This window comes from Apteryx rowi, unplaced genomic scaffold (genome assembly GCF_003343035.1).
Source record: "Apteryx rowi isolate R43461 unplaced genomic scaffold, aptRow1 scaffold_53, whole genome shotgun sequence".
NCBI lineage: Eukaryota > Metazoa > Chordata > Aves > Apterygiformes > Apterygidae > Apteryx > Apteryx rowi.
This window is the reverse complement of record NW_020450794.1, coordinates 1,521,363-1,547,213: the sequence shown is the minus strand read 5'-3', so window position 1 is coordinate 1,547,213 and position 25,851 is coordinate 1,521,363. Positions and strand designations below refer to the sequence as shown.

General features: G+C 36.7%; 1 protein-coding gene across 3 annotated transcripts; it reads left to right on the top strand.

The window, feature by feature from the left end:
- The first annotated feature begins 18 nt into the window (after positions 1-18).
- ACTR2 (ARP2 actin related protein 2 homolog) lies at positions 19-25,851 on the top strand. Of its 3 annotated transcripts, none has more exons than XM_026080681.1 (9): positions 19-240; positions 5,992-6,102; positions 11,699-11,914; positions 16,683-16,755; positions 19,441-19,577; positions 20,364-20,513; positions 20,884-21,029; positions 21,443-21,575; positions 22,782-25,851. In XM_026080681.1, the coding sequence occupies exons 1-9, from the start codon at positions 43-45 to the stop codon at positions 22,950-22,952; spliced, it is 1,335 nt and encodes a 444-aa protein (XP_025936466.1). In that variant the 5' UTR covers positions 19-42; the 3' UTR covers positions 22,953-25,851. The 3 variants fall into 3 exon arrangements, with proteins under 3 accessions (XP_025936466.1, XP_025936468.1, XP_025936467.1); XM_026080683.1 differs by lacking the exon at positions 19-240 and adding an exon at positions 4,574-4,981; XM_026080682.1 differs by lacking the exon at positions 19-240 and adding an exon at positions 5,022-5,121.

Here is a 25,851-nt window from a genome sequence, read left to right as displayed (position 1 = left end):
CCTCCGGGCGCGCAGCGGACCGCGCGGCGGCGGCGGCGCTGAATGAATGGCCCGGGGGAGCTCGGCGGGGAAAGCCGGGAAAACCCGCCGCGGTTGACGGCCGGCTTCCTCCTCACCAGACCGAGCGAAAAACGGGCATTGGAGCCCTTGCACTCGGGAAGCGTTAAGGCTTCGGTATTTACTGCTGTGATGTCTCAAGCTCCAGCATTGTGGCTGTTTTATTACACATATTATATTCCTGTATGTGACTTTAACGGGTTTCTCTTTAGAAAGGCACATCAAACAGAAAATACTGGTTTTCTTGGTTTTGTTTTGTTTTTTTAATCTGAATGATCAGCTTATCCATTTTGGATTTAGGCAGAGATGCACCCCCTGTATCCAGGATTTTTAATTTCACGGAAACAGGTCAGGCAGCTTGTGGTTAAAAGGCAACAGGGTCCTTTCATTAATAGCTTTATGATCTGCAGAATTCACAAAAATGGGATTCTTTGATAAAGAGGGCGCCAAAGCTTTTCTCCTCTTCCTTTCACCTTTCCTGCCCTACGTAAACGTGCATGCACACACTAGAAATTTGTTCTTTTGTCAGTGTTATGGAGGCTTTGAGGCACCTCAACAGGAAGTGACAAAGATGGCATTTTAAAGCCAACAGATAAGATGTTATAGGTGGATTTCCACCTTAGTAATTTTGTTAGCAATTGAGATTTTCCCTCAGTAAAACAATATTATCAGGGGAGTTAACAAAGCTGACAGCATATCAAGAACTCTCGAATGGCAAAAAAAGGAAGTGTTTTTTTTTAATAAACACTTTGAATAAAGATGAAAATATTTAAAGCTAAAGATTGACTAGTTGAGACAAAGAATGTCATTGTTAGAGATTCAGCACCCTGCCACTTGAACTAAGGAGTTTCCAGTAAGCATCTGAAATGATTAGAATGGTTCTGAAAGAACATCAGATTTGACAGTTCTGAAGTCTTCCTGTTTTTCCTCCCCTAGAAAAATTCTCTTTAATGCTGGGATGCAATGCCTTTGGGCCTTTTTTACACTATCATTTAGAAAAAGGAAAGAAAAAGGAGATTTACCATTTTCCATTTACAAATGGATGTGGAAGCTGGGTTCTGTTGGTTGTTTTTTAAGTGTTTAATACTCATACTGTCAGCTTTGATAGAAATTCATCTAATTTCAGGGTTTGATCCTTTAATACAGCTATTTACATAGCAATGAATTAGTTGTTTTAAAATGTTTAGCATATTGATAGTGACTGTAGTGTCATACTGTAGTCAGTCTCAGGGATGAAACATGGGACAGAAACAGTTATTTTTATCCAATTTTGCAAGCTGTAGTTGGGACACAATTTTTGTACCGTATGACATATCTGTGTGTGTGTATGTGTGTTTTTAAATCAAAGAGACATCTGATACATTTTTTTTTCTCCATGAATTGTACCACCTGGATATAAATAAATATGACAGGTAGTGTTATACTGCAGTTACAATGCCTAGAGTAGGGGTCTGTGTCACTTCAACTTCTGTTGTTTTGGGCTGAGTTTTACCTCTAAGCAGCACAGTGCATGTATGGACATCCCCTGGCCCCAGAGATAACTGTGTGCAAGTGCAAAGTATGAGGAAATGACTGTTGTTAAATCTGTAAACTTAAAATATTTAGATTGAATTGGGATAAGTACACCCGAAGAAAATTCAGTTCATAAGATCAGTGTATCTTTCAAACTTCAACTGTATATTGAGATTATCAAGTCCTATATTGCCAAACCAGTATTTTTATAGTAAACATTGTTATATGATGAAGAGCTGCTTTACATTAGAATGATATCTGATAAACTGCAATATGTCTTACCTAAACCACGACTAAAATTAAATCTCTTGCCAAGTGCTAGAAATAAAAATGCAGAATATCTTTAGAAATTTTAGATGCAGTTTTAACTTTCGACTTGTCTTGAAACGTACCTGTCATGCTGAAATATGAGTTTTTAATGTATTTGGCTGCAATCAATCTTTGAGGAACAAGCGATGAAGAAGTGTGTTCTTGCAACACATAGTGTAAGAGAGATGCTGGCAATGCCATCTTAGAGCATTTGAGATGGATGTTCTTACTGGTATAGGCCAAATGGTAAGTTACTTAATGACCTGGACAGTTTTTCTAATTATATTTAGAATCTTTGTTTAAGAGTTGCATCAATTAAAAGAATCAAGCAAAGAGACCTGATAAGAATCATAATATTCATTTTAGGACTTGTCACGTGACAAGTTTGTGAGCAGATGTAGAAAGCTTCCTCATTCTTTTAATGTGAAAGAATACTTATACATACAAGTTCTTACTGTTTGATGACTCAGTAGGAAGTGAAAGAGTCAGTATAAACCACAGTGCAATGGAGAAGAAACTATATATGGTAAAACTTCTTACATATGTGGTCTTGCATGCAGGCAAACTAAGTAGCTATTCTTAAAACACTTTTGGTGCATAGCAAACATTTGCAAAAATGCATGATTTTGAACTCTTGGCTTCCTTAGAAAGATGTGCAAATTCATTGAATTTTTAGTGTTAAAAGCATGGTGTATAGTAAGCACTGTACTGAAGTTATTTGAAAATTGTTCCAAGGAGTGTACACAATAATGTAAGAAAGAAGTAAGTGCGCTGTATTTAAATTTTATTCAGAGGTTTCAAATTCAAAGTGGAAAGAGCAGTGAATTTTTAATGGCTGGTCATTAGAAAATGAGAAACTGATGTATTCCAAACTACTGCAGTTCATAATGTTTGATTAAAGATTTTGGAGGAGCTCTTGTAGGGAAGGGAGGGAAAGTATCTAATTTTTCTTACTCTCCTTCAAAAAGCTTAAACTGTCTAGGATCTATTATCTATGGATACATTTTTGTCTCTTGGATGAATTTACCTATCTGTTATCTGTTGTATCAGCTATCACTTGTATCAGGTCTTTTCTTTCAGCCGTAATAACCAATGTTATGTCATAACCAACCTACCAAACTAGCTGAATATCATCTGTCTATCTAATGGCAGGAGGAACACTACACTGGGAAAGCTGTCATTTATGTCTAAAGAGATTGACATATGAGGCTAACTTGTTCTCACCTTCACCAAATAACCGTGTAGCCTAGGGAAAAAAATTCTAATCTGTGGAAGCGGAGACAGAGTTAAAATTTTGCCCTTGCTGTCTGCTGTTGAGTTTACCAAACTTTGTAAAAATGTCATTTTTAAGGTTCTTAGTTCCAATGTGAAAAAGGTAGGGAACAGTCTCTGAATGCCAAAGCTCAGTCTTATTCATTGTACTTCACATAGACTAAATCTAGTTTTGATTTCAGATAGACTGATTGTAAAACTTGTAAAATTGTAAAAATGACAATTTGTTTTTACAATGTAGCATTTGTCATTGCCAATATGCTACTATTACATAATTCCTTGGGAAGGTGTGTCAAATCCCTGAGGGCTTAACATAGAAAGGGACTACAAGTTACTATTATAGTTCAAACTATAAGAATTTAGCCTAAGTATTTTTGTAGGCCAGCATTCAAACACTGATAGCGGAGCTGCTCGAGTACGAGTTCCAATAGTACAAGTTGTAAAGACTTATTTGGATGTCACTGGTTGTGTACTGTTGTTGGCCAACATGGTAGCTGATGATTGGTAGGGAAGTTGCTTCATGCCAGGAGAAAGAAAAGGAGGAAAGCAATAAGCAAACATATGGGTGTAGAGATGCATGGGCTACCTGCAGGTGCTTATGGCTGGACTCATACAATTTCTAGATCCCTTAGCTAGAGAATATGATTGTACAGACTGTTTTACAGGATTTCCTTCTGGCTTAACCACATTCCACTGTACAGTGAAATTCTGGTCCATAACAAGCATATATAAAAATTGTAGTAGTAATAAAAATTGTGTGATTGCCCTGTATGTGGTAATTCACAAAGTCTGAAAGGAAAATTAATTTTTGTAAGAATCTGTACACCATTATTTGGACTCAGCTCAGTTCTTCAGAATGTCTCAAATGCTTCCTCTGGTGTAAAACACCAACTGTAAAGTCTTTTGGCATACTCAGGGAGTGTGATCCAAAAATGCTTGTGGTTACTCTTTACTTTATCATAGCAGCACCACATGCTTGAATACATAAATAAGATCTATATAACTCCCTAATGTAGCAAAGGGTTGATAAGTACTTGCATTTTCTGAAAACATAATTTGAACCAGAATAAGTGAAATGAGTTTTAGACACACTGTCTTTCATCAGTTATTCCAAATAGCTCTGCCTTTGGAGAGAGCAATCGCAGAATGGGTGAAAGTAATGAGGGCCACAAAAAGCAAAAAAATTTCTTTCCTTTCCTGCACTATTGTATGTTTTCTGCTGGGTGCTGACAAGGGAAGTTAAACATTTAAACTCTTAAACTGAAGTAGATGACGGTTTGTTATCTGAAATACTAATTCATGCTGATTTTTTTCATATTAATGTAATCTGTTGTGGTATGATCCTGTGTTAGTCCAAGAAGTTTAATTAAAATGTCTCTAGGCTCTTTCCATAACTGGTCTGATCCTTTCTTTTTCTAAACAGGTGCCTGTTTTACTGCAGTAAGATGAATAATCTAGACCAATAGAAACTGACTTTTCATATTATATGTAATAACAGAATTCCAATTAGTTGTAATTAGCTGTACTCTTTGCTATGATAATTGCTTCAGTGGCAGTCTTCAGAACTCACTTCAGAAAATTCGGTGAAAATTTTGGAAATTCTAACAGATGGCTTTTAATACAACCTGAAATGGATAATTCGGCATTGAGACAGGGACCCAAAGTGGTTGTCAGTTCTCTGTCCTTGGAGACTTTCAAGATCTAACTGGACAAAGCCCAGAGCAACGTGAGCCCAAGGCTGAATTAGAGAGCTCCTGAGGTTTTTTTCCAACCAGAATGATCCCATGAGTCTGTTACCCCTGTGTACCTAGTTGCCTCAGTAATTTTGCAGGTAAAAATGCATAATGTTTGGTTTGGGACTGCATGATTTTGTTCTGCCATGCTGATACAGCATGGTACATGGAATGTGTACTAAAGAAGAGAAGCCTGCTCTATATGAACTCTGATAGGCATCGGAGCAGGATAACTGAAGTGAGTAATTTGCTGATTACCATTAGCTTAAATCGTAGCTTCTTGCTGACACCTTTAAAGTTTTTGACTTAGAGCTGAACTTCCTCAACTGAATGTGTGTATTTTTTAAACTCAGTTTTTCCTCAATGTTTTCTTAGCATACTACATCTTGGGACCCAGTGATGTAGAACTTCTTCTTTTCATATGATTTCAGTAGCAAAAAATGTTTTAGCCTATCCTGTTTGTGAATTACTATCAGCTAAGGTTTCATTTGTCCTGTACATTTCAGAAGTGCATACTGCAAACTCATATTTTTTGTCTTAAAACGAATTCTGAAAATTCTGAAACTCTTGATAAATCTGTCTGAATTGTTCAGGGAGTCTCACTGCAGGCTCCCTGTTGAACCCTTTCTATAACAGCATAATACTTAAATTCACGTGGTTATGTTTCTTCCTGATGCGTGTCATGCTGCCTTTTGCTCTAATTGGAGGGCTTAGTTAATTTGATCTCATTGGATGCTCATTAAAAGGTGATCCATTTCAAAATGATCAGTTTCAGCTTGTTGGAGAACTCTTACATAGAGTGGAAGGAAATCCAAATTCAAATGCTGGAGTCTCTTATGCCTCTCATTGTGTTTAGTAGTTTTAGTACTGTTTCTTCAGAATTTGACCACTTCCTTTCTAAAACATTCTGAAAGATATTTTAGTTCAGTATTATGGATCAAGACATCATTTAAAATGTTCAAAAGTGATTTGAAAGCATAAATCCAACTGGTTTCCAGTGGGGCACATGCTCTTAAATCTGCGGGTCTAACGTTTTTATCCTAAAACAGGTTTCTAATAGTAAACAAACGTCATACGTATTCTAACCCAATTACTTATTTCTTTTCAGTTTGTGAAATGTGGCTATGCAGGCTCAAATTTTCCAGAGCATATTTTTCCAGCTTTGGTTGGAAGACCTATTATAAGATCAACTGCTAAAGTGGGAAACATTGAAATCAAGGTAATTTTTTTTATTATTCCTTTCTAATGGATAAAAATAGTCAGGGCAGTCTTTGATTTATGTCATTTTTGTAAAAGCTTTTTCCCCTTATTACTGTTTATGCTGTTCCGGTATCTCTTGATTCATTTCTGTGTTGGGCTTTAGCCTGTCACATACAGCAAAGTAACCGAGAGGGTAGTCTAAAGCTACTAGAGGCCTTCAGCTAGTGTAATGGAGGAGGCAGCAGGTAGGGCTCAAGTGGTTCTGGGAAAAAAGGAACTTCAAATGCCAGTATGTAAGTGAAGTTAAGATTAAAAGGCAGAAATCTGACAGAAGTGTTTGATATTTGTCACCTAGCTGTAATGTAATATTCTTTAGACAGTGCTGAATAATGAATAGCTGGAATTTTCAGTTCTTTCTATACTGTTTGCTTACTGCTCACAGTTGATCATCTGTGATCTTGTATGAGATGTTTAACCTTAGTTGTGTTTACATTTCATTGTTTTTATTTTTTTTTGTTTTGTTTTGTTTTTGCTGATGATAGACATGGTACTTCACACAAGTTGGGGAGGGAGAGGCTCTCTGTTCTGATGACTTCATCTTAAAATGTTATTCCAGGCCTGGGACTGGGGAGGAACCACTAATTGAGAATCTTTTCCTATAGTCTGGGGAGCTATCATTTCTCACTTTATTTTGTAATTACACAGTAATACTTCAAATGTTAGTAGTTGCTTCAGCAATAGAGACCTTAGTAGATCTATCTTGGCCCTGCTGTGGTCACACCCTCCCTTCTTGTTCCTAGCCACACATTCTCACCTGATGCTGGCAGTACTGCTTGTGCAGTCGTGTCGTGAGCCACTTTAGAAAGTGATCCAATGGAAAAAAAGAGTAATTTCTTTGTGAAAAAGAGTAATTTTTTTGTCAGTTAAAGTTTTGACTGCCTCACTAGACAATTGTGCAAGCTGCTGTTCAAGTGCAAGGCAGAACCAGGAACTTGAAGGAGAAGTGGGAGGCGACACACAGAGCTGTAGAAGCCATCTCTTAGGCCAGTTAAGGTGAAGTAGAACCACAGTCTTTCAATTGTGCTTTCTCTGTTGCTTGCTGAGCAACAGCTTCGCTTTTAAAAAGAAGAAAAAAAAGTAAAAGCCAGTGTTGTTATTTTCAGAACCCTATGGGCAACAGTGAGAACTTAAGCTTTCTGATTTCTGTTGCTGCCTGTAAAAAGCTAGCAACATCAGTAGAAGGCAGTATTAATAAGTCAAGAGGAAGAAAGATGTCAGACCTTTCCAAACTGCCTTTTTTTTTCTTTTATGTATTGTAATTCCCCTTACCTTGCGTCAGCCAGGGTGGTGTGGGTGGAAGGATGGAGATCTTTCCCTTTCACAGTAGGCAGGAGGATTTGTAAGGAGAGGAAAAATACTTTCCCTTCTTTTGCAAGTCTTAGGTAGAGGTATTTCTTCAGATGTATACTTGAACTTGATGTGAAAATTTCTTCAAGCAGGTCCCAATAAAGTGTTATAGAAGTTATGCTGTGGTTAACAAGGCTTAAGTCCAGGAGAAATTCACTGGCACAAAATCTTATTGATGAGGTCATATTTTCTTTCTAGCTGATCTGATATAACCTGCCCTGCCAGTTTTGGTGTCCTTTGATTATCTGATAACTTAGTTTAATATCATTAAAGATGACAGTACTGGATTAGGAAGATAAGAGGAAGAAGTGGCTAATTGCTATGAGATGGGTGCCAAAAAACCCCAATAATCTCTTAATTTTGTATGCTTTGCCCCTTTTCTTCTTGAGCATGGTATTACATAAGTGTATTTTAGAGACTATAAAGTCTTGTATCCCAATTCTTCCTAGCTGTTCTATAGCATGTCTATAATAGCTTGTCACTCTTTCTTAAGAAAATGGTATATAAAGAGAAGAAATCCATGCTGCGGATATTTCAAGTTTCCCAGCAGGATAATACAGTAGGAAGGCTTGTTAAGTTTTGAGTGCCATTTTTCTTTGTGGGATTCCTGCAGATTTCCTAAAAAAAAAAAAAAAAAAAAAAAGCATTTTAGCAGGTGACTTTTATGCCAAAATTTAATTCTAGCTATAAACTGCAAGTTCTTACTGGATAAGTTTAAAACTGAGTAAAGGAAGCTGGCAAGAAGATTATCAGTTTAACTTTTCAAAAGTGCTCAGAAAAGCTCTCGTTTCTCTGAAATTCGGAGACTCCGTGAAAAGAATCCAGAAGGTTATGAAAATAATGGTTATCATCCATCTGTTGAGCTACCAATTTCAAGTTGCTTTGTCCGTTTGTCCTTTTTGATTCTGGTTTCACGTTAAGGGGAAGTTTTGTTGAGGGTAACTTAGCAGTCAGGGCTGCTTATGCCAACACAGTGCAGGGGCATTGACAATATTCTTGCTGCTATAGAGGTGATGAGATGGGGGTACTGGTATATGGTTTTTTTCATGTTCCTTAGTTCTTTCATTTTGGTTTATTATGTGGCCAGAAAAGCACCTATGGAACAGATAGCCATGAGTGAGTTGGGAGAAGAGTATGGTCGTGGCCTGCTTATGCCTCTGCTGCTGTCTGGGAAATGACTATCGAACGTCAGCCTCAGTATCAGGGATATAGCTTTTTCCCACAGTCCATGACATAAACACAAAAGTTCTGTTATTACTGGGATCATTTTGCAAAGGCAGCTGCCGGAGAGACTAAGCACTTTTCCTCTGACACAATTTGTAGATTAAGTAGCTTTGCCTTTATGGAACCAATAGTTATCGTATTGCTTTTGACAGTCTAGGTGACTCAGTAGATTTAATCGAAGGAGGAAAATCACACTAATAGTGAAAATGGCTTTAGTAAAATTTTGAACAATGTGTGTATGCATACGCTTCAAGTATTTTGTAGTGCTTCCCAGCTGCTTTAATTCTCTTCTCTTCCTTCCTCCATAGATTGCTATAGGGAGGGGCTTTCGGACACTGCTATTACAACTTCACTTCACGATCACTTATTTCAATTCTAAATTTAGATACCATAAATTAAGTAAATATCTTTTGATGCTTTCCACGTATTTGTTCCATGATATATGGATTAGTACGTTTATAGGTGAATGCTTTCATGTTATTGTTTTCAGGTCTTGAGTGTTTGAAGGTGAATATTTAAAACACAAATTAAATTTAGCAATTGTTGGAATTATTTATGGTCAAATGCCTTGTGCGGTCTTGTCTACTTCAGATAAACATAATGCCCAGGGTAAAATTCCAGTGTTACAGAATATTTATGGACGTAATCTTGTTTATTAGAAAGATGCAGATATACTGATCTTGTTTGCAACATATGATGCATAGAAATGAGATGCCAGTGATTTGTAGCAATAACTTCCTTTAAAGAGAGATTTTAATCTTAAATCCTGAGAATAGCTTGGCCTTAACTACACTAACTCAGATCATTTCCAGCTGTACATGCCTCTCTTCTCAGCTTATTTCTACTGTGTACTTAAAATAATTTGAGAATTTCATTTAGGCCTTTTCTGACTTTCTTGCTTCTACCTTCTTTCTTCACCTTTCTTGACCTGTTGAAGTAGAATAACAAAAAGATGGTAAGTGAGGTGCCCCCTGTGCTGTTTGTTTACCATTTTTGCTTGATGGGACCTAGTAGCTGTCATGTTATTTTTGATGCTTTTTATTGTTTTGTCTTGTCCTACATTTTACATTTGAATACATACTTATTTTGGACGTTGTTCATTGCTTTGGTTTACTAGCAATTAATTCATTAGAATATTGTATATATTGCTTCTAAATGTTATATAACCTGTAGTTTTGCAAGATGCAAGAATAACACTTTAAGATCAACATGAGCTTGATGTCTTCAACAGTAGGAATTGCTTTATTTAACATTACAAGCTAAGGGCTTGAAATGCCTTTCAGATTTCAGTTAGACAAATATTATTCAGAGTACAAAAGTGGTGGAAACATCGAATGTCCTGATACTGGTTCCTCTCTGCAACTTCACTTGTGCTGTCCCTTTTCCTCTTCACCTGCCCGAGCGTGCATGCTGTTTGTTAGTGGGCTCTTGAGGACAACTGTTCTGTCCTTTGACTTGGTTTTAAAAGGACGTGGAAGTTTTGTGTAGCTTTCGCTGTGCATTAGAACAGTGGCTTTTCCTGGTTTGTGTCCTATTCAGCAGCATAAAGCTTCAAAGAACAGTGCACAGAACAAGTTTCAGATTATTTGAACTGGTGAAGTTTCTGTCTTTTTAAATTCTCAGAGGTAATGTGGCTGCACGATCTCTTAATGGTACGTTTTCCTAAATTACATTTGATTTAAAATGTAAGAGCCTTGACTTCTGACTTCTATACAGTTGAGATAACCAAAGGGTGATCTACTGTGCAAGGGAAAACAAATGAAAAGCCTTGTCAGGGAGAGGAGGTAGAAGAGGAATCGTTTGGTTTAAATTGCTTTGAATGAACTTCGCTTATGATCAACAGTAACTCTTTGTTACTTCTTAAAAAAAATATATATATAAACTGGATTTTTCATTGTGTGTCTCTTTTTTTCCTAGAATTGAATTGTGGGTTGAGTAACCTACACGTCAAAGTTTTCTGTGCCACAGTAACTGGAAACTGTGGTGGCATATTTTTGTATGAGGCAGCTGTTTTGGGGTTTTTTTTGTTTGTTTGTTTTTTTAATGAAATGAATGTAATACTAGAATGGAAACAGTACTGTTGATGCCTAGAAATATGTTCTTGGAGGATAAATATGATTAAGTCAGTTAAGGATTCTTTGGAAGAGAATGCAATATAATAGGGAGCAAAGGTTACATTTTATTGTGCATACTTCCTTTGGGAAATATGTGGGAAAGGAAGAGATACGGTGCTACTAATTTGAATGTGCAATGTTTTGCATAACTAACTTTAATGAAAGGATTGCTTAATTAGTGTAAGATGATTATACAAACTATGCATTACTTGGTTGTATTTGTGTAAGAATGTGTTACTGGGACTTTTGGCTTGGGACTTTTGGCATGGAACAGATGGTTTATTTTGTATTTAGATGTCTCTCTTCTTCACACCCTACTGGCATAGGCTAATATGTGAACCATTGTTTCTTTTAATGTCTAGTGTGGAATTTCTAATCCCTTATTTGCTTTTGCTACTGTTCTGTATGCTTATGCACCACTCATTATTCCTTTTTTGGTAATGTGCACAGAAATTTGCAACATGCATGAAAAACTATTCTGCCAATTCCACCTACTACCCTTATGTGCTGTTTTGCATCTCAGCCTTTTCAAATGAGTATTTGATAAAAGCATTTTGGAGGTGTCAGTGGAGAAACATCTATGCTTTTAAAGGTCTTCGTAGTGTCTTGCTGTAACAGGATTTGCTGGTATGTTTAAGGTTAATTAGAGTGGAATTAACAAAATATATTTTGGAAAAGGTTTGGGATGGGTCACAGTTGTACTATATGAAATATATTCTATTTCTTAAGTACTTGAAAACAATCCTAAAATGTGGGCCTTGTTTAAGAGCACAGTTGGACACAAGCTGGAGCAGTTCTGTCATTCTTGAGCATTTTGGTATTAAGATAGCTTTGAAAACACTGACATATTTCTGTATTACAATTTTACAGGATCTCATGGTTGGTGATGAAGCAAGTGAATTACGCTCAATGCTGGAAGTTAATTATCCAATGGAGAATGGCATAGTTCGGAACTGGGATGATATGAAGCACCTTTGGGATTACACGTTTGGACCAGAAAAACTTAATATTGACACAAAAAATTGTAAAATATTACTCACAGAACCACCCATGAATCCAACTAAGAACAGAGAGAAGATTGTGGAGGTATGTCTGGCTAGTAGAAACTAGTAATTACTGCTGTTGAAGTATGGCTAAGAGATTGTAACTTTACTGGAACATCTACTAGCTGTTTGAGGCAAAGCAATTTTCCTGTTTTCTAACCAAAACCATCTCAGCCATGATCATCAAGGCTACTGTGGTCAAATACAAACAGGCCTACCTCATTCTAAAGTTATAAACAGGCTTCTTGTCTCCAGTGAACTGTATCACCAGGAAACCACAGAACTGGGAATACATGTTTATCTTCAAGTATCTGGGAACCAAGATGTATTGATTGCTAGCTATTGGATGAATGGTAATTACTTTAAGTGACTTGGACTTCCTTAAGCTAGTAATACTTCTGAGGAAATTAGGCTTGAGCAAGATGTTTACCAGATGGGGCAGTGTTGTTGGAGGTGTGTGACAATCAATTCACTAATCTTTGTTTAATACTAGGGATCATTAATGAAAACCTTCTAAGAAGGAAAGCCTGGTCGTTGGATCCTAGATCCTGGGCAGCTTAAGCTCCCTCTGAACCTTGTATTAATGTGGATTGTCAGATGCTTATTGCATAGATCTAGTAACATGTGACAAAGACTTAGTTTTTGAAGAGCAGTAATGTGTGAGGAGAGCTAAAAGTTTGGTTTACTCTTTCTCAATCATCATGGATATTTCCAGTTAATGTAAGTATTCATTGTAACAAAAATGTTACAGATTCTAAGTCTGAAAGCTCATCCATTTATCAGGACTTTGAGTGTGAAAGTTTGTGTATTCCCCCCCACCCCAACTCTGTTGGTTAGTCTAATAAGAATTTACCTTTATCATTTCCTGCAAACCTTGCCTCTAAAATCCTTTTGTTGTCACCGCTGCAGTAACGCTGTCTGCAAAGTGGCAGTGAACATTTTTGCACTAACCTTTCCTTGCAGTGGCTTGGGAGAAAGTCGAGTAAAGCAAAGGTGGGAAAACTTCAGTGGAAAAAATCAAACCGTGCAATTTTAGTTTGTTTCTAATTTCAAGATTTCCTGGTGATTATGGGCATGAGGGACCTGTTGCCTTAGTATCACATGCTGCCACATTAGCAATACCATCTATTATATATCGGTCAGTTGTGGTGTGATAGGCGCAGCAGATTATTCTGAGTGGCCTCTGTGTAGCAGGAGTGGTTGAATTTCCTGTTCAGGCTTCTCTGCTTTTCAGCTGTCTACAATAGTGTTCTTGTTTCTGTTTTCCTGCTAAACACAACAGGCTGTTTTTAGTTTTTCTGGAACAGAGTAATTTTATACAAACCATCTCAATTTATGGTATGTCTTCTAAAGTCCAATAGAATATTTTTGTTCTGTTTTGTATTTGGCTTTTTTAAACCAGTCTAGAGACTGTAGATGCTTAACAGTGATCCAGAGGGTTAGGGAGAACTAGAATACATTTTTGTAAATGCATATTTGAGTTAGACAAAAATTTATAGTTTCCATTAATATTTTTAATGGATCACAGCATTATGAGAACTAGGAATGCTTAGTTTTAACTGCAACATATTTAGACTCCTTTTTTTTTTTTTTCCTGTTTTTGATATTGAAAAGGAAGGCTAACCCAGTATGAGGCAAAAGACTGAATTAAGATTTTCTTAAAGCCTGTAATAAATATTCTGATATTCCTGCATTTTGTGATATGGTGCAATAGCATTTTAAAAGCTTAGTCATCTGGACCATTTCAGGATGCTAAATATATATATGTATGTGTGTGTATGTATATGTATGTATATAAATGTGTGTATATATATACACACACACGTATGTATACACACAGACATGCACTATATGTACATTCATATATGCTATACTTCATTCTGACTTCCAGTGAATCTTTTTCCCCACCTCATCCCTCCATCCAAACTCAGCTAATTGTAATAGCAGTAAGTATCCACCTGACGTATGTATAGCATAAAATATATTTTTTTAAATGCTTTTTTTTCATAGCACTTAGACACTGTTCTTCAATTTCACTTTGTAGTGCAATACCTATGTCTCTAGCTATCCGTTACGTTCTCGCTGTGTAATACACTCAGGAGCAGCCAGGCTTTTATGGCACATTATGTAGCCATAGAGATACTCTAGCACAGTCACTTCTCCGTATCCTTATCTAGTATTCCTTATCTTTTTCCCCAATTTTTAGCTCTTCCTTGCTAGACTCAATTAGAGTAGTACTTTGTGGCTACTCCCAAAGTTGCCGTCACTAGAAGAAAAACCTTTTCAGGAGAACATTCTGCTCGGTATTTACATCTTAGATTTGTTAGTGCGTATGTCATGTGTTAAGGCATTTTTCATGTCAAATATAACAGATCTAGATGTCTTGAAAGAAAGAATAGAAAACCTCAAAGCCCTGCATGTCGATTATATTGAATATTCCCTTTGTTGTATGAAGATACAAATTTAGATTTTTCTTTCGTTAGTTTTCATTTTGAAAGCACTCAGATTGTCTGTGAGATTCATTCATCTCTCTCCATTGGATCAGTGCTGTTTTTAGGTAATGATTATTGAAGCTGGATGTCTTTCTGAGTTATTACCCTTTCAACTGTTCCTCTTCTGCTAGACACTTCCGTTTTTTTGTTTCTGAAAGTATTGGGTATATGCTAAAAGGTGGCCATTACAGAAGGCACTAGCCAGCCTTGTAATGTCTTGTTCATTCTCAGCCCATCCATCTGACGATTGTGCCAAATTTCCTTTTATATCATCCAGTTTATGGTGGGGTGTTATAAAAACCTAAGGCATGGTGTTCCCATGGCAAGGTGTTCTGCAGCTCGCCCTCCATATGTTCCTTTGTGCTTGCTGCCTGGGTGCTCACAGCAGATATTCAGAGAAAAAATAAAGCAGTTTTTCCAAGGGTTTGGCAGTGTGTTTTGAGCTAGCAAATTTGGGGTTGTGAACTAACCTGCTGGTTTTGTCTAGATCTCTGAAAGCATTCATAATGTCAGGTATAATATTGTGCAGCAAGATCTGTTACTAAAGTGGTTAGTTAAAATCCTGATAATTCGTCTTTCAAATTTTAAGACTATGATGGACACAGATTTTTGTTTGGTTTTTTTTTTGTCCGTTGCAGTTGTGTTAAACCAGGCTTGACTTCTTGCATGACGATTGTTTTCCTTTCTGCAGACTTAATGAGAGGGACTGTGGCACCAAAGCTGTACAATGAAGAAATCTGAAAGATTTTGGGGTGGGTCTGGTGAAAGGTGGGAAGAAAGTCCTCCTGTAGGGTTCCCCATGCTGGATGTGACTCATTGGCCTCGAAAGGATTGAAAGTCTCAAATGAAATGTTTAAGTATGGCATAGATGACACTTGAGCCATTTCTCTTCCTCTTCCCTTCCTTCTGCTTTAGAAGCAAAGTGCAGATAGAAGTGGAAATATTTATGATTTGTTTGTTTCCTTCTTTATAAGTATTCCGTTACCCAAAATAAAATGAACCCTGTTTAGAGGGCTTATTTAATGTTGTACTTGTTTGGCATGCTTCACAGCTCACTCAAGTTATTTATGCTTGCCACCTAAAAAAAACCTATGAAATAATTAACTTGACTTTGCAAGGATCATGTTTTTGAGGTGGGCCAGCCATTTAAAATCACACTGTTCTAACAGAGGAGGTTCTTTAAATAGTTCAGAATTCTAAAATTGTCAGGCATCAGCTTTTTTCTTTAAAAATATTTAGATATCTTACTTGAACAGTGGGAGTACTGAGGATTTAATTGGCTTATAATCCTAAACTTTGCAGAAGTGCTCAAGAAGCTGTAGAATAGCAAAGCCATAACTTTTGTTTGTGCTAGAATAATAAAAGTTAATAATTTTTTCTGCTCCTGATAAAGCATTTTGAGGGGAAAACTGCTGTACAGTATGACTTGTTTACTTGGCCTTTTTTGTGTTTATAAAGATCCCGTAAACTGTGTGTCCTTTAATCTTCGACCCTTTTTCTTCACTGAAACTAGTTCGGGAGGGTTAGGGGAACCTAGTCTACAAAACAGGCGATTACATTTCATGTTTTAATAAGATTTGTTCTGCAAACCTGTGTTGTTCTGTAAGTAGTAGCTGAGTGGCACTATCTGTATTACTTCAAGTATAGTGGATTTTGAACTAAAACCAGTTTTAGAAAGTTTGTCATCACTTGTGCTGTAAAGAAGGAAAGAGGAAGGCCCACAGACCGAAAACAGCCTGTGACACTGCGCTGATTGTAGACCTTTATCAGTAGGAGTCCGTTTGGTCTTTATTTGACGTAGTCTGCAGTTGTATAAAGACTGCAGACCTGGATATGGAGAAGAAAAAAAAATGAACTTCATTAGATTCAGAGCATACGCCTTTAGCAAACATTTCATTCCCAAGTCACACTTCAGTAATGAAGTACTTGGCTGGTCTACAAGTACTGCCTCCCACTCATTAAGTACTTTGGAAAATGGCTTAATAAAGCTACAGAAATTGGTGTGTGGGTTTCTTGAAGATATTAACCTTCGTTGTTAAAAGGATGGGAAATGTTTTAACTCCTTGATATTCATCTAACTCCTATATTCATCTGACATGAATGGACAAGTAAGGTATAAAACTGAATGTACTACTTACTGCTATAAAGCAAGTTGGTTTTTAATGTTCGTGTAGAAACTATGTGATGTAACAGCTTGGAAATTATTTTTGCTTAGCAAAAATACCAAATTATTGAAATACAGTTTTCTTTTAAATGTCTACGTAATATCTTTTAAGAATTTGTCTTTATTTGGACATTCATTTTGCCTTTGTCTTACAGGTTATGTTTGAGACATACCAGTTTTCTGGGGTATATGTAGCCATTCAGGCTGTTCTTACTTTGTATGCCCAAGGTAGGTGAAGATAAATGTTTAATTTATAAATGTGTTACCGAGCCAAAGTTATAATATAGTATTAATGTATCTTGGCCTTAATTCAATACTAATCTAAGTAAGCTCAACTCTGTCTTAAAGGTTTGCTTTTTGCTTTTAGGAACTATTAATAGATAGTACTATTAGTGTTGTTTTCATGAACAAACTGTGCAGGCATGCTTGTAAATGCAAAAAACTGGTTTGTCAAAAACTGTCATTGTCTTGAGTTGGATTTATTTAGCCTTTGGCATGTTGCCAAGTTTCAGCAACATGCTCTAATTCCATTACCTTTGATTTGCTGAAAAAAGAAAATTTGTTGCCATAAGTGTGTTTCAAGCAGTTGCAAAACCAGGTGACTTTGCATTATTTTCAGTTCAAGAAAAAGTTAATTCTTTTACTGTAGATAAACTGGAATAAACAATTGTCAACTTGAGGAGAAAATTTTGGAGTTACTGAATTTGATAGAAACTCTACCAGTGACTGCAATCCATCCAGAATTTTAAGAAGTTATTTAAGCACACGGACTCTAATAACATGACTCCTTGCATCTGTTTCTTAGCAGCTTGCTGTATTTAACCTTCACGTAGCAGGAAATAAATATCCTTATCCATTAATGTGTTACCGTAGCTTTTGTGTCCAAGAGCAAAGCGATGAGGTACTGGAAGGGTGGTTCTGTCATACAACTCATTAATAGTAGTTAGACCAAAACCACTTTTGCAGACCTGAATATTAGTTTTTAGCTGCTGCTAGCTGTACTAAATTACTATTTTTTAATTTTTTGATTTTTTTAACAAAATAAGGGACAACAAACTAAGTGGGATGTAGTGCAGAATCTGTGAAGAAAAGAGACTTTAAGATGATCCTAAATATTAAGCTGATGCAGTTGAGCTAAGGGTGTGCTCAACTACCCATCAGCAGAATATATTCTGCTCTGATAAAATTCATAACTAAATGATAAAACCAATTTCTAGGCTGGTGTTTGGCCAAGGAAATGTTCTTTGTTCTTGTAGGTTAAATCTTAAACCTTTCTCTTCAAGGGCCTAAACAGCAAATGATCTAAACTTTAGGTAGTACGTAGCTTAATTTTTCAGGGAAAAGTCTGTTTAATGGACTGATAGATACAGTCTTGAAAATTCTAATGTAATTGTACATGCGTTTTACTGCATAGTGGTCATTACTTTGTAAATAGCAAGATGTAAAACAACTTAGAGCAGTCTGTAGTGTTTTTCCAAACTATCATTTAAACGAAAGTTAAAGACCTTCTAAAATATAACAACCAAGCGGCACCTAACTAGAATGCTTGATTTTTGAAAATAAAAAGGAGTTCTTTAAAACTTCCTATTTAAATAAATTGCATTAAAGATTAATATAGAGGCTAAAATTACATACAGAGATTTGTCTTGTGTTGTTGCACTATGTAATGTTGCTGCTGTTAAAACTCTCTTCAAACTAATTGTCTCTTTTACCTGGAATTCTGTATATTCATGTGGCTTTTTAAGGCAAAGGGGTTTATAGATCACAACCTAATTCTAATTAGGGAATTCCTTAGCAATTTCTAATGACAGTCTTTTGGAGTTAGATGCAGTCTCTTATGACTGACTAGCTCCTTCTTTACTGAGTCCCTCTGTTCCGTTGCAAGACTTGTTCCGTTTGCTCAACGTTTTTTCCAGGTCACTAATAAATCTGAAGATCTGATCACACAACTGATTCACTATGTGTCTTTTAGTTCCTTCAAGGCAAAGAACCAATTTGTATGCCTTCTATTTGCGAGGCAGGAGCAAATTGCCGTAGTCAAACAAGTGTAACTTGCATTTAAAATAATGAAGAAACAGTTAATATGTGAAATCTTCCCTTGAAACTTATTGTCTTGCTTTTGGTAGCTTGTGAGAAACTAAAATTGTTACATAATTGACTTTATTTATTCTGCTTTGTATCTATTTTGTTCTTAAAGTATAGAAACGTCTGTTAATTTCTAGATACTGACAATATCTGTGTTGTACACCTTAGCGTTTGATCGTTTTATAATAGACTTTTTCACTGGAGTTAGTTTCTTGGAGTCTGTGAAAGTGGATCTGATTCAGCCTAATACTATTTCTGTGAAAAATTAGATGCGTGATGCATAGTTCAGATATTCTTTACTCTGCAAAAGCCTTTTTATTTATTTATTTATTTATTTTTAATACCAGCCCAAATCAACAACAAGTCCCAGTAATTCTAAGAAGGTAACTTTGGCATGAATACTGCCAGGTTTCTTCTTTTTTATGAAACTAGTATCAGGTGAATCTGAGGAGGAATTTGTGCCCCAGCATTTAATGATCTTAGATATTCTCTTTAATTAGAGTGCAATTTAAGATGTCAAAACACTGGATAAAATTCTGAATGGTAGAGTTGTAAGCATGTAGGAAGGAGTACAGGTAATACCCTTTAAAAATGTGTGAGAAAGCATTTGTTTATGTGAAAATCTTAAATTTAAAATATAGTATATATTAAAATATATTTAATGGAAATAACTGAATTTTAAATTGTGATCAGTTTCCCCAAAATGATGACTGAGGGGCAGAGGTAGTCTGAAGATAGCTATTTCATTGTAATGTTAACCTCCCTACTATTCTGCCCTATTTACAAAGGTGCTAATAAAAGCTGTAAATTTTTTTTTCGTTCTTTAAGGTTTGTTGACTGGTGTTGTTGTGGACTCTGGAGATGGTGTAACTCATATTTGCCCAGTTTATGAAGGTTTCTCTCTCCCTCATCTCACCAGACGGTTAGATATTGCTGGGAGGGATATCACTAGGTATCTTATTAAGGTAAGCTGGAGAGAATCTTTAAGGTTGAAGCTGATATCCAGGGTGGGTTGGTTCAAGTTAAAATCCCCTGATAGCGCGAAAGCCGTATACACCTTTCCCTATCTTATTAATACATGAATTACTCTTGTATTTTCTGTGTTACTTCAATCTACATTATGTTTGTTCATCTAAATCACATGTGATATGATTGATATTACTGAGAGACTTCACTTTTTTTTTGGTAGTCCCGTAGGAAGGAATTTTGTTCAATATTTGGGAAGGAAAATTTGAAAAATTCAAAGTTAGCTTTCTTGATATATAAAATGAAAATGAAATTGTGTTATGTCAGTTCTGCTCATCTATTTTCAGAGAGAGGTGGTTTTTTTGTTTGTTTGTTTTTTTCAGTGTTGAAATGATGTAGTGATTCTTACCTCATTAAGTCAGACAGTATAATTGACATTCTGGATGGACAAATCCTGTGGTTAAACTGTGGAATGCCTTGATGTTCTGAACTGAAGTCCTAAACATAAGAATTATTTTGGTTATCCTTCACTTCTCTTATACTGAAAGTTGTAGTGAAGAAAAAAGTTTCCAACTTGGAGTAATGCTGCAGCTGTTTTACTTCTTGGTCTTAGTGGATACACTGTGCCCATTTTTGTACAGACAGACTTGACTTAATACTAAATCTACTGTTACAAAAAAAGAAGCAAACTTTTAAAGATGAAGGTGTTTGAATGTGCTGGTCTACTGATAAAGAGAACTGGACTGTTCCTCACATTTACTGCTAATCTAATATGTTCACTCTAGCTCCTCTTACTGCGAGGGTATGCTTTCAACCATTCTGCTGATTTTGAGACTGTTCGTATGATCAAGGAAAAACTGTGTTACGTGGGATACAACATCGAGCAGGAGCAGAAACTGGCATTAGAGACTACAGTACTAGTTGAATCCTACACGGTGAGTGTTTTGAGACAGCTTTTCTTGTCTTGAATTTCATAGGTCTAAATTCAGGTAGCATTTAACTTTGCATCTTTTAAAAATTTTCAACAAATGTTCTCTTAAACCAATAATAGGAACCATACTTGCAAGGAAATGTTTGGTATGCAAGTATTAGTGTACCTGGTCCCTGATCTCTGTAAATAAATTATATAATGACTGAAAAAATTTCCATCTTCTTTTTAATAGTACTAAATGACTTTTTGCAGTGGTGATAATTATCAACACTTTACAGTTTTCCAGCATTAGGAAACAATGTAGGTCAGTTCCTCTTGGTTGAGTATCTAAGTGGCTTAAAGTAGTCTTCTGAACAGTGTTTTCTTCTCACTAGCTTCCAGATGGCAGGATTATCAAAGTTGGTGGAGAACGGTTTGAGGCACCAGAGGCTCTCTTCCAGCCTCACTTAATCAATGTAGAGGGGGTTGGTGTGGCTGAATTGCTGTTCAACACCATCCAGGCTGCTGACATTGATACCAGGTAAGAGCAGAACTCTTAAAAATCCTCTGTCAGGGCACAGGGGTGATGTGAGAACAGCAGTCAAACTGAAGAGCGTCTTTTGCTATAGGCCATAGCGCATGCGCTGCCGAGAGCATATCTACTCGGGTTGAGGGTCATTCTGCGATGACTCCTGAAGCTTAATGGGCTCTCTAGACACTTGGCTATTTAGGTACGAACCACCAAGGATGAAATTTTGGAAGCGCAGTGCTTTTGCTGCTGCTTTCAAGGACGTCTGGAAAAGCATGAGCAAGCATGCCAAGCTAGCGCCAAAGCTTTCTTTGTGTAGTGACTGCCTGTTTCTTAAATTTGTAGTTACTCCCCTGTACGTACAGGTACCTACTTGTACTACAGAGTGTACTACACAACACTAGAAAGACTATTTTCTCGGTCAGGTCTGAATTCTATAAGCACATTGTGCTGTCTGGAGGGTCCACCATGTATCCCGGGCTGCCCTCGCGACTGGAACGGGAACTTAAACAGCTCTACCTGGAACGAGTCCTGAAAGGAGATGTGGAAAAACTCTCTGTGAGTAGCCAGTCACTGCTTTATTTGTGTGTCTGTGTGAGGGTTATCTTAAATGTCCACTAGAGGGAACCAAGTAGTCAGAAATGACAGGATGCGGGTGGCCCTCCTCACAACTGGCAGGAGCTATCTGCATCTCAGGTCTTCACAGCCCTGCGCTTCATATTGCTGATTTGTTTGTATATACTTGCAATAAAGACACGTTCTAGTCCATGCTAATGGCAAGTGATTTCTGAAGCCTTAGGTCAGTTGAGTGTAAAATGTGTTGTTCAATGTCGCTAATGAATTTTTGTACCTTAGGAAGTCACCACTGAGCAAAAATACTTTTTTTTTTTTTTTTGAAAGTTTTGATTCCTGCTGTGCATTTTAGTTGAGATGCTCAAAAGTAAGAGACTAGAGTTCTCACACATCTTCAAGTGAAATAAAAGTTCCTCTTTCATTAGTTACTGGGAAGGGCAAGCAACAGCCAAATGCATATCACAGAGGCAACATTACATTGTATGCTGTTTGCTTTTCAAGGAGGAGATGCAGAAAAAATTCTTTTCAATGGAGTTTCTAATGTTGAACTGAACTTCTGCAGTTTTTAATACAGTATTATCTAAAGATCTTTTGCAGCTATTTGGAATGACTTGGTGTTAACTGTACAGAATGTTTGTCTAGAACAGTAATAGTTTAGACAAGGATTTGACTTTTCATTTCTGCTATTGAAATCAGAGCTTGAGCATCAAAGAGGTTAAGGGAATATTAATTAGTTAAGCTGGTCTAAATTGTGTAGATGTAGAATCTGTTCTATCTGCCTTTTTAAAATTAGTATAATTCTAAAATACTTTGATTTGATGATCTGGTAACTTGCATAAATTTAGCTGTCAAAGCTTAGTAAGTATTTCTTTACTCTGTTCATGAAATGCAAAAATATGGTCTTTAATTTAGTATTCTGACTCCTGGTATTTTTTCTGTGTGGATACACTGAAGATATAATTTTGGGGAAAGTGTCAATAGCTGTCTCTAATTTCCAGTGCAAAGTAGTTATTTTACTTGGGCTGTGCAAGCTGGAAGCTCATGCAGAGTGCCCTATGCTAGCATTTCAGTTTTTTAGTTGCATTCTTCTCACTAAACAATTTCCAATTCATTGTTCCGGTAGAAAGCACAATCTTGTTTTAAGTGGCTTCATTTCAAGAATCTTAGTAACGGTTTCGTTTTTTTTCTTAGAAATTTAAGATCCGAATTGAAGATCCACCTCGTCGAAAGCACATGGTGTTTCTGGGTGGCGCGGTTCTAGCAGACATCATGAAAGACAAAGACAACTTCTGGATGACCCGACAAGAATACCAAGAAAAGGGAGTGCGTGTGCTGGAGAAGCTTGGTGTGACTGTTCGATAAATCCCAAAGCTTGTTCCCATCACATGTCTAAAGCTTTTTTTTCCTTTCATTGCCAATCTCTGAACTCACTCAGCTACATGCTATGGAAAGGCCTGCCCGTGGCCTTTGACCCAAAGGTCAGGTTTTGTTCTGGTTTCTTGGGGTAGCTTTTGTTAAATGTTTCTTAACGTGGCTAAATTTGACTATTAAATTTGACCACTTCCCTGCAAACAAAACAGAGCAAGAGCAGCCTGTCTACTTCATTGTTCCTTCCCAGTAGGCAATTGGGCAATTCTGGTAGGCTTTTTCTTCTGGGTTTATTGCTGTAGTACTGCTAGCTTTTGTCTCTAGTTCACAAGGGGTTGTGTGCCTTTTTTTAGCATAAGAAAACCTTAAAACAGAAGCTTTTGCCATTGGGTCATTGTGGTGGTTATCTTTGCATCTTTTTGCCTCTCTCTACCTTACGATTTTTTTCTTTCCTGCAATTAGGAATTTTGATTAAACATAGTTAGAAACTAGTTTAACTAGCTGGAGTGGCTTTAACACATGGTTTCAATGTAATGTGGTTCTATATGCACTGCTGCCTAAACTGGCTTCTGAGGTGGTTTATCAGAATTCTTAAAGGTGATGGGGCTTTCATACTGTATTTCTCTAGTTGGGCAAGTACACAGTTGCCACAAACTGAGAGACATCCGATATTCTGGCAACTGTAAATTTGTGGCCTTAGGTGTCTTTTTTGGAGGAAGGAGACAAGAGGTTTGCTCTGCATTGCTTTTCTGCTAACGGACAGTTGGGGGTCAGTCTGATTGACCAAAAATGCCCCCTTTTTGTAGCTAAATTTTGATACCACATTGTCTCAGCATAGGGAACAAGAATGTTACATTAACTATTCCATAATTGTTGGGCTTTAAAGCCTTGGTTGAGAAACTTAAATATGCTGGGACAGGAGCCTCTAAACTTCTGAAGAGACTTTAATACTTTCAAAAATGCTTGTGAAAACTGTAATTGCAGATATTAAAATCCCCAAAACTAAGTTTTAAAAGTCTGATGTTTTAAGTGCTGTTATGTACATCAGAAGCACTTCTATTAAACTTTACGAGTATATTAACCTAGTGCCAAGCAGTTATTGCAAATGAATATTTCACTGACCAGTGTTTATTACAGCAAGCAGATATTTATAAACAACCACTGGCAGTAGGTTTTAAAGAATGACCTATATTTGTTGCAGTTAAAAATAACATTGGAATATGAGATGTTGGTTGGTAAATATCCACAGTTCATTCTGTCCAGTCTTGATTTTTGATACTTAACATGGAATGGGGAAGGAAGTAAAAACCAGTGATGAAAATGCTGTTTCTAGAAAGTACATTAAAGCTGAGTTGTACTGAAAAATAGAAGTTGTCACTAGTAATTATCAGCCATCTTCTCTGAGTATAGTTGCCTTTTTTTTTTTTTCTTGTGCAAGCATACTGGTAACTATCTTTGCAATAAAATCTGCCTTACATAAAGCATAGCAAAAAATGCTTGCATTTGAATGCTGGTTAAGCAAAATAGAACCAAGTTTTTCATGGAAATATTATATCACTTCTGATTTGGTCTTCCAAGCCTACCACGACATTAAGGAAGTTGAGATCCGCTTTTGACTTCCGAACCTTGGAATGTATGAGGTATGCATTCATACACTTGCCATTTGTCTACATCTTTACATTAATAATTGACCCCAGGAACGTGGAAATATTAACCCCCATTGAACTGTAAAAACTTGCTTTCTTTCTAAATTGAAGAGACAGCTTCCTTTTGGCTGAGAGAATTAAACAGGCAGAAACCATGTCTGCGTTTCTTTACCAACAAGACAGTCGCTATAGTATTGCTAGTAATGACCATTTAATTATAGGTGGGTGGGGTTTTTTGCAGCTATATTTACTCTTAACTTGAACAATATGAATTTACAGGCATGCCGGTCATGCCTCAGTGCATGCACTTAAACAGTTACTAGATTTTTGGGGACATGAATGTAAGGGGTACTCTGAATTCCTGTAGTCTTCTGAACATTTAATGCACAAGACTTAGAAATGCTGTGGGCTTGCTTTAGAGCTATGGCTTCTCATGTGACTGTCTCTGGGCTTTTTGGACAGTGTTGAGAATCATGGAAATAAACCAAAGAATGACCTAAAAAATGACATTTTTGAATGATAATCTGTCATACGATTTTTCAAATCTAGACCTTGACCCCACATTTCTTTTCTAAACCGTGTTCTCTCCTCTTCGTTGGCTTCGGTTAGGTGTGTGCCTGTTTGAGCACATTTTGAGGTTTTGGAATTTGGCCTTTATGCTTAGAGTACTTCACAGCACCATGAGTAATAGGTGCCACTTGATTGTGCAGTAACTTGAGTTTCCATGGAAACCATGTATATATAAAAAATCTAGCATTTTAAATTATTGCTATCCTGGATTCGGAAGGATGCATACTTAATCCAAATACTGAATGGGGTGTTGTAGTTGTGCTCAGTGTGGTTCTCTGTGCGTGTTTGCACACATGTGAGTGTGTGTTTGTGTGTGTCCTCTCAGTTGACAACTTCAATATTGCTATGAAAGCAATCTGGTTTTAACTTTTTTTTTTTTTTTTTTAAGACCAAATAACTTGAGTTGTAATTGCAATATGCTCCTCTTGAATTAGAATAGAAGATGCCTCATCAGTTTTAAGTTTTTGGGAACATCCTGTTTTCAACGTTAAGCTGCTTCAAACCCCCCACCCCCAGTGTTCTAGGATGTTAACCAATGTAACACAAATGGCTTTTTTTATACATTTCTGAACAATGTTAACACACAACACTGGTTGAGACCATGAATGGAAATAAACATCTATTTAAATTGACAGGTCTTTTCAATATAAAAAATAAAATCAGATTTTTTCAAAGTA